Source organism: Thunnus maccoyii, chromosome 3 (genome assembly GCF_910596095.1).
Source record: "Thunnus maccoyii chromosome 3, fThuMac1.1, whole genome shotgun sequence".
Classification (NCBI taxonomy): domain Eukaryota; kingdom Metazoa; phylum Chordata; class Actinopteri; order Scombriformes; family Scombridae; genus Thunnus; species Thunnus maccoyii.
The window spans coordinates 27,727,032-27,740,287 of record NC_056535.1 but is presented as its reverse complement, the minus strand read 5'-3'; the positions used below and the strand labels follow the sequence as shown (position 1 = coordinate 27,740,287).

Genomic DNA, 13,256 nt, shown 5'->3' with positions numbered 1-13,256 from the left:
AAAAAGAAAAAGGTCACAAATATCTGATTTCATTTTTTTAAAAAAAGAAAAGTAATTTTTCAACTTTTTAACATTACTCAAACAGCACATACATACATATGTTGTAACACAACACTTTTATTAATATAAAACATAACCTCATCTGGGCACCACCTCCCTTTTGGTTAGGATTTGTCAGTGTCAGGAGGAAGCACTAACTCTTATTCAATTTAATCAATGACTCAGTCTCATAACCCTAAGTTCTTGTCTCAAACAGTGACCTCTGTTTACTGTGCTCAAAGAAATCACCCAACAACTTCTAAAGATTAGTGAAGACATTTATTCATAACTAAACCTTTATTCATAACTAAATATCTAATAACATCTCAAACATTAACCTTCAATTCTTCTGTCAACATATCAAACATTAACCTTCATATGAATATTTCTAATGATGTCTAGACATCCAACCTCAATTGATTCAACTTTCTCAATTCATCTGCATTGAAATAAAAGTTTAATACTATAGCAAATGAAATAAAGTCAAACAACACTTATGTGATTAGATTACTTTCAGAAACATATTCAAATATAAATACAACATAACTCTTACTTCAATATATAAAAACATTCAATATGACTATTATTTAATAACAAAAGAAAATTTCAACCTGAAATTCTTCAAACATTATGTCTTTACATTCGTATTACATCAGAAAACCTACTCTTTAAATACAACATAGGTGATTTTAAAGTACCATATAAACATGAAGACAAGACAATAATAAAATCAAAATTTAATATCTCCTCAGTAGATTACCGCACAACTATCAAAGTTATGCAATTCTTTGTGTATTTACGTGACAAATAACATTACATAACTTGCATTATGATTAGACATTTTATTTACATGAACTTCATGAACTGGCTCAGATTTGCAGGGAGACTCCATGTCCATGTTTTCCAAGAATGTGAGTTAGAGTTTATGGCTTTGGTCTGGGAGTTTTCTGGCCATGTTTACTGAGTCGTTGATCCTTTCTCTCGGTTCAAGTGACACCAAGGGTCATTTATGCTTTTGGTTCAAGCCACAGTGTTTAACTTAAGATAAGTTGCCACAGTGTTTAACTTTTGGGTAGTATCCCGCTAACAGACACCCACTTGGCAAAGAGGTCAGTTTGGGGTCCAGGGGTGAGGTACTCTCCATGTGTCTGTGGTATTCACCTACTCAGTCTGAGATTAAAGAGGGATTGTTTTAGCCAAGAATTAAAGAAAAGTCCATAGTGTCTGACACATAATACACATTTAGTGCACTGGTGAGTATTAATGGCAGCAGGATAGTGTATGTGAGATTGTAAACTGCAGTGACTGTGGTTATAGTAATAAAGGACCGTGTCATCCAGTGCAACGGTGTGATTCATTGGTGTTTTTTTAATAGTTTTTGGGCAACAATAAAGGTCTACAGCACAGTAAGTTCTATCAGGCTTTGGCTACACAGGTAGCACTTGTTGGTAGGATCAATTCATTGTTGGATTTGATCCTTGGTCTCTTGGAATTTGCTGATATTGCCAGCCTTATTTTTTAAATCACTCAATCATGTCCGTGGAAAGGGCCCAGTGTCCAAAAAAAGCCCCTTGGCCGTCATTTGAAAACATATTGTCACAATTGGTATTGTCACTTTTTTCAAATGGGAATACCTCATTCCAGAAAAAATGTCTTTTAAAATGTACTAACTGTCACCATCATATCCCAAGTGGATACAAAAATAGTACATCACATGCAAGACTGAGACAGCATAAGTTAAAGGTATAATGGCATGAGCTTTCTTCTCGAGACAAAGTATTGCAGTAAGGATTTTAGCAGCTATTTGCCTCTTTCACATGTTGATGATAAAGCAGATGACATACCCTGGGGGGAATGGGCCCTGTGAAACTCTTGCTAAATGTCAAAGGCACTAATATTTTGACAAGCCTTTCTCTCTGTTTTGTTTGAAGTCATTAATTTACCACTACCTTTGTTCTTTTAAAGAGATGGAAGGAGCATCACTAGACATTCTTTTTCCCACCACCTAAAGAAAAGAGAACAGAAAATGTGCGTTTGTTGATTCTAATTAGAGCACACTTGAAATTCAAAGCATTCATAGACCTGCTTGGGGCTTGATCCTTCTTGGAATGGAATGAAAAAAATGATATGGTTGTGATTCAGGTCGGAGGTTATGTACAAAAGAAAGAATTCTCCATTTGAATCAGCTCGTTATAGACAAAATGGCACACACATTTTTTAGAGTATTTGAGGACTGTTTAACTCTAATTGAATGTGACTGTGTAAAACATCTCAGGATTCCCATCACTTACATACCCTATTCATTTATATTATGCAGCTAAAACTGGATAATTGCACTCAAGAACTGTCTTACTGCATATACACAGACTTTCTTGGTTCTCTCAGGTGTGTTTGGTCAGGAAATGAAAAGGAGGTCTTTGCAGTACCCATAAGTGATAAATCTTTCAGAGATTTAATATTGCCACATGAGACAGAGCGACAGTCTGACAATCGACCAATGTTGTATTACACTTCATGAATATTCATGATTGGCTCCGTGCTCGCCATACAAATTGATTTGAAGCTGGCGCCGGGCCTTGGGAGTCTAAAAAAGTGCTACACCTCCATGAGATCATGAGGCCGGTCTATTCTGCACTCCTGGATTGTATTCATGAACATAGTGCCTCTTAAATATTTAAAAGAAGCTCTTTGCTTTGGATTTACGTGAGCTTGGGTTTTTATTATTCAGCATCATTAGACAAGTGGTGGAATTCTCATTTCATACCCTGTACAGCAGTGAAAGGAGATCCAGGCTTCCTCACATCTCCCAGTCATTGCTTTGCCAGACCGTGGTAATCAAAGAGCAGATGCTCAGTTTCAGAAAGGCCTCTGTGATCTGTGTGTGTGCATGCGCATATCTGTGTGAATTTTGGAGGATTGTGTGTGCATGCATGTGTATGGTTATTTGTATGTAAATGCCGGTGTGTGTTCAGTGTGGGCATGTGTCTTTGTCTGTTTGCTAGTGGAAATATAGATTTGTCATGTGTACCTGGTATGTTGCCTGTATCCATATTCACCTGCAGCTCAGGTCTACATTCATCAATCTGTCTTATCTGTTGGCTTTGGGTCATCTACTCTAGCGCGTTGGTTGAATCCATGAAAGACATTACATAGCAGCTGATTCACCACGATAGAGCCATCCAGAAGTCAGTCAGGCCTTTTAAATTTGGTTGCATGCCTCTGCAGCTTTTCTTTTTCAATAAAACCAGTCACCCAGCTAATGCGACAGGTTCCCTTCAACTGCTTAAGTCTGCTGTGCAGCTGGGCAGACCTGTTGATGTCTTAGCTTGCTATTAAAGCACACCTGATGCAGGGTGCACAGTTGTTTCTCTGGAGGGCATGTTTATTCTTGACCCCTTCAGAAGTGATAACAGTTTCTTCTTGCAAACTGGGTCTTAGGTGACACTCTCGTGGGACTGTGGCTCATTTCCACTATGAGGCCCTCACCCTCAGAGAGAGGCTGTGCTACGTCCATCACACTGCATGCTGCCCTAATCAAAGGTGATGACGTAGGACACCAACTGTCACTGTTGGAGCAAATCCCAGAAATCAGCCATCATCTTCCCCGGCCATATGCCTTGCAAGCTCTATGTGACGCCATGACACCAGTATTTAAAAATACTCTTCCGTCAGTGTGTGGGCAGCGGAAAGATAGTGCTTCACACTGCCATGCCAAAACTAGCCTGTGAAATGCCATCCATCTTCAGCATGAAAAAGAACACTTAGCCATGTCAAACTGTTCACATTATGTCTTTGGTTAGGTTGCCAATATAAATATGTGGATGTTTTCTTTTAATCTTCAAAATGTCACGGATTCCAAGATTTATTGTTAGACTGAGTTAGTTCATGCATAATAACAAGATATGTTGCTTGTGCTGAAATTTATCCAAAATATGTTTGTCAGCTCCTTCTCCCCATTGTATTACTTTAATTCTCGTTTACCATTTTATGCAACTGAAATTCTTTTGCTTGATTTATAAAAGGATCCCTAGACATGATATAGAGTATGTGGGCAATGCCACACGCTCAAACCTATTTACAGATATGACAGTGTAACTTTTTATCCATTAGTCTGATGCAGGCTTGTAGTCAATGGATGCCTAAGAAAAGGCAATGCTTCATTAGCCACAGTGGACAGTTTGTCGCCAGATTAATAGCTAAAAACTGAGGTCATTTGTCTGTTTATTTATTTATCTTTTAGTTTAACTCATCAATGAAAACAACCATGCATTGTGATTTATTGAGAGTTCAAATCAAATTAATTGAAGAACTCCTGGGGTGGACTTTTACAGGCGTTATTGATAGGATGCCCTTAGCTTGAGTCTCACTGCATATACTGCTCAGTCCATTTGTCTAACATATGGAACTGCACAATGCGTGAAGCAGTTATCTTTAGGGGAATTGTTAATCATGTCAAATCATGCAGAACTTGCTTATATGGGCCTAATACAGTATACTGTGCAGTTTGGCCATAATGAAAGGACTTACCTTTTTACATAATTATGCAAATCACTCATTTTATCTCAGTATTACATACACAGGACAATCACCGGCCCCTCGCAATCTCAGAATATTAGAATTTCCCTTCTCCCTTTCCTGCTTGCGCCCCTATTGTTTTAGAGGGTCCAAATGAAAGCCATCTGGGGGCTGCTGTCCACACCAAGACAAGGGAATTAGCTCTCTGAGTGTCCCTTATCTCACTGCCTCCACACTCCACCCGGTGCACTCCCATTCTCCTCTAGTAATGAGTATCTACCCAATTTAGTTGCTTTTCTCTCCAAGGGGGAATAAATCCAGCACAGTCCTTTGGATGAAAGAACCCGCAGGTCCCTAGTCTCTCGCCCCATGACCTTAATTGACAGGAAATTGTATTTGTCTCTCTCCCTGTGTAACAAAACAGGTGTCCAGCAGGATTTGCTCTCTATGCTCAGTACGATGACCTTTGTTTCTTTGTCTTTTTTTTTTCTTTTCAGCTGCTCCTAAGGGTCCTAAACTGTTCATGTCCCCCACCAGGGCAAAGGTAGGGGACACGGTGCGCATCACTGTGCAAGGATTCCAGGTAGGATCGCCTGGGGTAAGTGCATGGGGTTTTAAGAAACTGAGGGGACAAGTAGGAGGGGAACGGTTCATGTTGTATTTGCAGTTAATCCTGTTCAGTTTTCTTACAGAGTGATCACTTTGTTTGGTATAGACATCTTTTCCTCTGTTATTTTATGTATACATGCATGCTAAATATTAATGTTGTCAAAAAATTTACAAACTAATGCAATTTCATTGGATTCATATTGTAACACAGGAGCCTTGCAGTATTTTTCAGGCTGTTTCCTATTTGTTCTTAGTAAAGCCTCTGGCAATAAAAAAGGAAATGAACAAACTTAAGGAAATTAATTTGTTGGAAGTCTATCTGAGGTCCATGTCTGTCATTCTTAACCAACAGGCTGGCACACTATGCTAGCCAGAATAATTTTTACTGCCTTCAGACATCTTGCTCTCTAATCCAAAAAAAGGGGGCTGAAGGTAACAGCAATAAGATTGTTTTTGTGTCACTGTCATCCCCTGTCATAAAAAAAGACCATGTCCCTACTGTGAACGGGCTGTGGATGGTCCTGATCTCTTTGACAAGACTGACACATTGAAGCCGAGCAGCTGAAGTCAGTCAAGTGAAGAGGATAGTCTAGCTCATCCTGATATAGGACATGCTAATGGCCTACAGCACAAACTGCCTTTGTTACTTCTCTGCCACTGCTTCAGGAATCTCTAGAAATCATAATTCAGATTTGTTGTTTGATTATATTTCACACTTCTGAGACATTGCTAATGTAAAAACAGTTGTTGCTGTTTTTGGTTTGGTGCACCAAGCTTTTGACTATACAGATTTATATGTGTGTTTATGTCTGCCCAATGACCTCAGGATTATTTTAAAGTTTTTCTTTGAATAGTGTTATGATTGGTTATTGTAAATAGGCTTGACTGTGGCATACAGCCAGTCAGGCCCCTCGGCAGCGTAGGCATCAGTGCATGCAGATTGATCAGAAAGCAAATTTCCCTTATCATTCACTGGACCAAGGCTCTAGGGTTTCACAAGTAGATAAGATTGTGTGTGTCAAGACAGATAATTTTGCCTCTTGCCTTCCTCATAGTACGATAAAAACGATGCCAGTTACCCCTCCGGTTTATTGTTTTAGGAATATATTATGGATGATGATCCTACAGTGTGGGTTTTAGTTTGTACTCCTTTTTCTTGTTGCTTTATGTATGAGATTAAATAGGGCATTGGTGGTTTCAGCTTTTTAATTTGGACTCCATAGGCTCTTGGGGATGTGTGACAGGAAGGTTTTACTTAAACCCTTTTAGCGTTTTGTTTTTTTGTTTTTTTAAATCTTAATGTGACCTTTTCCCAAAAGCCTGTCTCAATCTATTAACTCATTTAACCTCTATCATTCAAGCAGAGCTTGAAGAACCTTTTTATTAACATTTATTTTGAAAGGTTAGACACAGCTTTGTCACAACAATGACAAACCAGTTAGTGGAGGATTTTTCACTATGACCATTTCAGTATTGGTCATTTCAAGATGAGATCCCCTCCAGATATGTTTTCAGATGTATGTAAAACACTGTACTATGAAAAATAATTTGTGTCAGATATGTTTTTTCTGCAAAAAAAACTGTTCAATTGTCTTGTTAAAATCTTCAATCTAGAAAGTTGGTCTGTGTCTGATCCTACGTTGCCGATCTGTTTAAATACCTACATGTATTGCCACGATTTGGTCAAATAATTAAACAATTTAATCCGTCATTACTGCGATTAGTTAATTCTGATAAATATTATGACTAAGTATATGACATGTATTTTTTTTAAATATATTAATACACACAATAAACATTGTAATTCTTTTATTTGTTACCTTTTGCATGTTTGTGCGCTGCTGCGCATCCTGTGTGTGTAACAAGCAGAGTGCACAGGCCTTGTGTAGGTGCATCTTGATAATGCGCCCTTAAAATAACATAGAAACACTGTGCCATTGACTTTAGACCAGGTTTTTGTTGGTCAATAGCGCAATCGCTCTCTGCTTCCTCAAGACAGCAATGCGCCAACAATGCACCTGGCCACACCTTACTTTTAGACCAACACGCCCATGGGCGCACTGGTGGGCACAAGTTCCTCTGCTATTTTAACAACGTGGGCACTGGACGGGAAAATGACAACTGCGTCAGTCTTAAAATAGCAAAGAGACTTGCGCTGCACTTAGCACTGCTCTGCGCCAGATGTAAGATAGAGCCCAAAATGTCTCTTGCTTCACTGAAAAGTCAATTCTTAGTGTATGTGCACCTCAGGCTTCAAGTTTCCACAACACACTTGTGTAAGTTGAATATTGGACCAGGATTGGTTTCCAAAGTAGTTGTCATGTCACAAATAATGCTCGTAAGCCCACCTCTTAAAATTGGATTTTCAGTGAGCACAGAGAAACTTTCCACTTTCAACAGCTTAATGTGAAAACAGCCTTGTAGTGTCAAACACTGCACATACATCATTCTGTACAATGGAGCTCAAACATTCAACTGTAAGAACAAGAGTAAAAAACATTTTTAAGTGGAGGGAGGCTTCAAGGGCACTTTCATGCCATGCACATTTTGAGCTGTTTATCTGAACTCTGAAGTGTTTGCTTTGTTTGGGCATGTGAGAATGATATCATTTGAACTTGGGCGCCAAGTATTTTTTGAAAGTGCCTGCCCTTTTCCAAATAGTTCTAAGAACGACTTCTCAGATGGTTCTGTGTCAAACCATCTGGCTTGTCAGGTTACGCATGCCAAAAAACTGCACCAACCGTGCTTGCTGCAGGGAAGGAATCCAAAATGGGCACTTTTTGAGTCAATGTTGAAGGATGTTGACATCTGATAGTAGGCAGCACTTGTGCTTGAAAAGCCATGAAGGAAGGGCAAACTGCAGTCTGGACCGATTCAGATGGTACTACATCTGTTCTTATGGTATAAACAGGTTTCAGTTAAAGTAACATTTGATTTATTTTCTCTTTTAGGGTTCACCCCACTTCTGTAAATTTGAAAAGTAGTGGTAGCTCTATCTAATTTCATGCACTTGTGCAATCAATCTACACTTGAGCAGTGTGAACCAAAACAAATCAAACTGAGAAGTAAACCTTCCAATATAGTTCAGCACATAGAAGACCTTGAGCCTACCCCTACTTCATTCACTGTGTTTCTCACAAAGGAAGAGGTCATATTGTTGATCTCTCAAAACCTCATTCCTCTGAGGGGGGAAGAGTACAAGAGAGTCACCCTCATATTGTGTCCTCTTATTATCTATGAACATGTCAGCACACTGATATAAATGAAATACTGCTTCATGCAGGGTTATACTTTTAGACTGGAAATGGTGGGTGTTCTCTGGAGGGCTCAAAAATGTGAGGGGAAAAAAACTGTTGTAAAGTGAAGTGTTGATTATTAATGCATGTTGTTAACTTGCTGTTGCATTAGGGGGAAAAATTGGAGCTTGTATTATTCATGTATCCTTTGCTCTTAATCTCTTGGCTGAGACTCACAGACTTTCTCTGCACCGCCCTCTCACCCCTCCCTTTCCTCTATTCCCTTCTATCTCTTTTTTCCTTCTCCTTTCTTTCTTTTTTTTTCCCTCTCCGTCTCATCTGGGTGCTGGGTGTTGATAGAATGAGGTGTTCCCTGAACCCCTCTTCACCTGGACGCGGGTGGGGGGCCGCCTGCTGGACGGCAGCACGGAGCGAGAGGGGAAGGAGCTGATTCTGGAGAGAGTGCCAGCCGAGCTCAATGGCTCCATGTATCGCTGCACGGCCCAGAATCCTCTGGGCTCCACGGATACGCACACTCGCCTCATAGTCTTTGGTATGTACGATCTAGAGTGGCTACTGCACTACCAGTTAAACTGAAATCACATTTAAGTTTGATGAATTATTTACAAGCCGATGAATATGAAACATTTTTTTTGTGACTGTATAACTTGGATCCGCAAGAATTATCTGGAACACTTATACCATTACACAGTTAAATGTCACCGAAAATTACATAATTCCACAAAATTCATTTCATGTATCTACAGTAACTTTGAAAAATACTTATGTGACCACTTTTAGGTATTAATCATTAATGTGGCTAAGTGTGTGATTAATAAGAGATTGTATTCCTAATTGGCTCAACAACAGATTCTTTTTAAGGCTGCACTTAGTGAGATAACTATTCTCTAACAAGGGATTTAGTGACTATTCCATCAGTGGCATGCCTTGCACTGCTCTCACGCACTTAAACACCAATAGGCAACAGTGACATCAAAGGCCTATGGTAAAATCAAAGGATCTTTGTTGTTGACAATGTCAGAAAAGCACTTTGTTCACTGGCCAAACGAAGGTAACGTGTTCACTGGAACCTGGAATTTGTTCGTTTACTAGTGTTGACGAGGGAGTTGGATTGCTTACAGGCTGTATTATATCGGTGTGTCCTGCTCCTCTGGATCTGTTTGTTTACACTGGACACTCTTGGAAAAACTGGTATTCTAAGTCTCTATCAATGGATGGAAAGCTATTTTAATCAAATGAAGTTTTTATGAGAGAAATTTACATGTTGGTGTCATGTCTGAATAAGCCCCTGAGTCACTTTTCCGTAAAAGTCACAATGGCAATCTTAGTGAGACATAGTATCCTATGAAATGTCCATATGCTTGAAACTTCCAACACAGCAAGTCTGAATTGACTGCCGTCACATTAATGGACAGTGTGCTGCACATTCAATGTTAAATATATGTTTAAAATAAGGAGCAGAATTCTATGTTCTGTCTAATAAATGATTAATTAAAGAGAAAGTTTAGTAGGGATCCACTTGTGAAAAGCAGGGCACGAGCGCTGCTCGTCATTAATTAAGGCTTCAGCTGCAAAACAATTTATGAAATCCATCACTGATGCAACCTGTGAGAGGACTTAACACTTCTTCCTTCATGTCATTATTTTCCAACGTTGTACTTAAGCAGTGATACCAATCCCTCTCGCATACAAGACCCCAAATATTTCGCAAGCATCAAAGCTGTATCCGTAATGGCTCTGTCATGTTTGAATAGAGCGATTATGAAACATTTACAGAAGACCTATGTTTGAAAGCCCACAAGACATTACTATAGATAGATGAAGCCAGCGGCACCGTTTGGGGAGGAAAGTTAGGATGATTCTAAGGGCCTGTGACTGACAGGGGCCTTAAAAAAATATTAGAACATTAGGTACATTTTTTTCAATATTAAATTATAACCTTTCATCATTAATAGAATATTTTATTTGCAATGATGTACTAATAAAACTGACAGTTTCTTTTTCTTTTCATGTTTTTGGAAAAAAGTAAACAGAGGGCCTTCATATTGCCCAACCTCCCCTTCCCTTCAAACATGAAATGGTTCAGTCCTGCCCCCAAACCAGGGGTGAACTGTTCTTGCTAGCAGTGAATTGCTAGCAAGGAGTGCTGGTGGAGCATCATGTCTCAGCTTCTGAAAGAAAAATCTGGCTTCCAGAAATAAAAAGAAAGAAAAGACAAGACAGAGAAAAGAACGGGCGACAGTATCTCACATCTCACCCAATTTTTCACAAATAGAAGTGGGTTTTGTCAGTGAGTGGTGGAAATGAACCTGTTAGCTTAGTACATAGTGAAATAGGCTACTTTTGCTCCCCTAACATTAGGTACTTCATATCTTCACAGAAAACTCTGAGTGTTCACATTTCGCTCCACTTTTAGCCGACATTTAATCAATGAAGGCAAACTTTTAGCAAGATATTCACATCAAATCAGTTGTCCCTGCTCCTGCCTGGTGCCAGGCCCAATAGATGCAGCTTCAGGCTCAGCAGCCCTGTCTCCCCATCCCTAGCCCCCTACCAATGAACCAGCCATACTCCCAATTAAAGAAGGAGGTGAGCAGCATTGTGTTGAATGACATGTCATTTGGCATAATTGCAGGAGGTCTGTAGGAATTTCTTTTTTTATTATTATGAAAAAATAAAAATGAATTTGTCCTTTTTAATGATAACAATTGGTAGTATACTTAGTTGGTATGTATACTTCATTCAAAAATCTGCTGCTGATTTTATTCTTTTGTTGTTTATATCATTCTATAGATAATAATGTTCATTTATTTTAATTGAAGATATTAACGTATATTGAAGGCCCCCTTTACACCTTGCATTAAAATGTTTTGGGTGATGGGATTGCGATCAGATAGTGCTTGACTGCATGAAAGAAACATTACAGGTGTAAATGCACCCAAGACGCAAGGAGGACAGGCTGTGATCCAATTGGCCAAACAACCTCCTTAGGTTTTCAGGGATTCATTGTGACCACATTGCACGTGTAAATGTGTAAATGCAATTGCATTGTCAATCCACATACAACAACTATGTGGAAAGAAATACGTAATTGTGCGCAATTGTTCCAAACCAGTGAGGTAGCAGCCATTAGCCAGTTAGCGACCTAAGCTACTAGTAAGAAAGCAGCAAGAAACCTGTATTCAAGACACTTGTGGTAGGAGTCAAGACAAGACGGCTTCTTTCCCTGCTGCGAAAGGCAAGCAAAAGTCCATATAATAGCACAGCTTCACAGATGGCTACCATCTTTTTTTGTTTGTTTATTTGTGTTTTAATGGACCCATGCAAATGACCCATGCAAATGAGAGGAGGGTGTGATGTGGTTGTTTGAGTTGGACAGCAATTGGATCTCTATGTGGACACTGGAGACACATATTAATACTAGGATGTAATCAGGTTAAATCATATCTAGATATAATCTGGATATGAGACGCATTTTAATGCAAGGTGTAAAGGGACTCTAAGTTATATTTATTTTAAGTTATTCATTAATGATAAGATAAGTATCAGTCTTGCATCAAATAGTGAATTCCACTGTATGCAGAATGTTGCATGCATGTCTGCTCAGTATTATATTTTCACAGATCACTGTCAGTAAATATCGTACAGTAAGTATTGGACTACAAGACAGTTGCAAACCTACAAAGGTAGAGTTATTTAAAGCTTTGAATGCGTCGATTGGGTTCTGGAGGTGTGGTTACAGCAATGGCGCAGGGTTGGCTTGGCGTGTGGTGGTGGGGTAGTGGGGGCCAATGTGATATCTTCTCATGGGGTCCAATATTCCCCAGGATGAAGCCAGCAACGCCACTTGTTCCATGTCTGAAAAGGGCTCTTGATTCGTGCACTACACAGAACTCATGTCACGTAAGAGAAACATGAGTACTATTTTTAAAAAATGTAGAAATGTGTGTGGCATGCACACGCACTTACAGTCAGCCATGAAGTGCTCTATTAACGTAAATTAGATTTCGTACCTCATTGACTCTAAAACAAAGAATGTTGTATCCATCACTTTTTTTTAAATCTTCCACCTGAAACACTCCTGTGAACAGGGTTTAAAGTATGTCACAAATGTACAAATTACTGGGCGGGTCTAATAAGAACCCACTTTAAGGGGAAAGTGCCACTTTAGGGAGGCGTTACCTTGGGAGGCGTTTTGCTAGGAAGAGCACTAATGTCTATTTAACACCCTGATGCACCCTCAGGTGTCATCGGCTACGTGCCTAGTATGTCCCATCTGTCTGCCTGCTCCTTGTAGATTGCTTCCACTCATGCTTAGGGGAAGTAAATGGTGATTAAGTGACCTTGGCAGCATCCCTTGTGGCCTTGAGATGAGACACTTCTCTCTCTGCCGGGGGCGAAGAGATAGTATGTATAAGTATTTGGGGGCTCTGCTTGCTTGGCAAAGTGTTCAATATACATCATCAGGAATAATAGAGTATAATGACGGCTTGGTATAGAGACTCTCCACTGTCGCTGAGCAGCGCTCACGTCTTGATGATGTACATCTTTAGCCACCCTCAGTGATAATACCCTCTGAGATTACTGTGAAGTGAGTCAGCACTAAGGAGCCGGGCAGTGACACACACACAGGCAGAGACCCAAACTGCACACACATGCAGAAACACACAGATATGTGTGCTTATGCAAATTTGCAGGGGTAGGCAAACACAAGCAGGCATATGCACAGTGCACACACTAATTTCCCTGTGCCTCCCAGAGGAGCTGCTATGTTAATGTGGTTGCAGTGAAACCAGAAAAGTTTCACACTGTATATAGCTTCCACCTGCATGTATG

General features: G+C 39.6%; 1 protein-coding gene across 3 annotated transcripts in view; it reads left to right on the top strand.

The window, feature by feature from the left end:
* The window catches only part of igsf21a (immunoglobin superfamily, member 21a), a 186,936-nt gene that overhangs the window by 167,018 nt on the left and 6,662 nt on the right, over window positions 1–13,256 (top strand). Inside the window, exons 7-8 of one of the 3 annotated variants that reach the window (XM_042406772.1) lie at window positions 5,052–5,137; window positions 8,760–8,952. In XM_042406772.1, coding sequence (XP_042262706.1) covers window positions 5,052–5,137; window positions 8,760–8,952 — 279 coding nt within the window. Of the gene's footprint in view, window positions 1–5,051; window positions 5,153–8,759; window positions 8,953–13,256 lie in introns of all 3 variants that reach the window. The other 2 variants (XM_042406771.1, XM_042406773.1) reach the window with 2 other exon arrangements.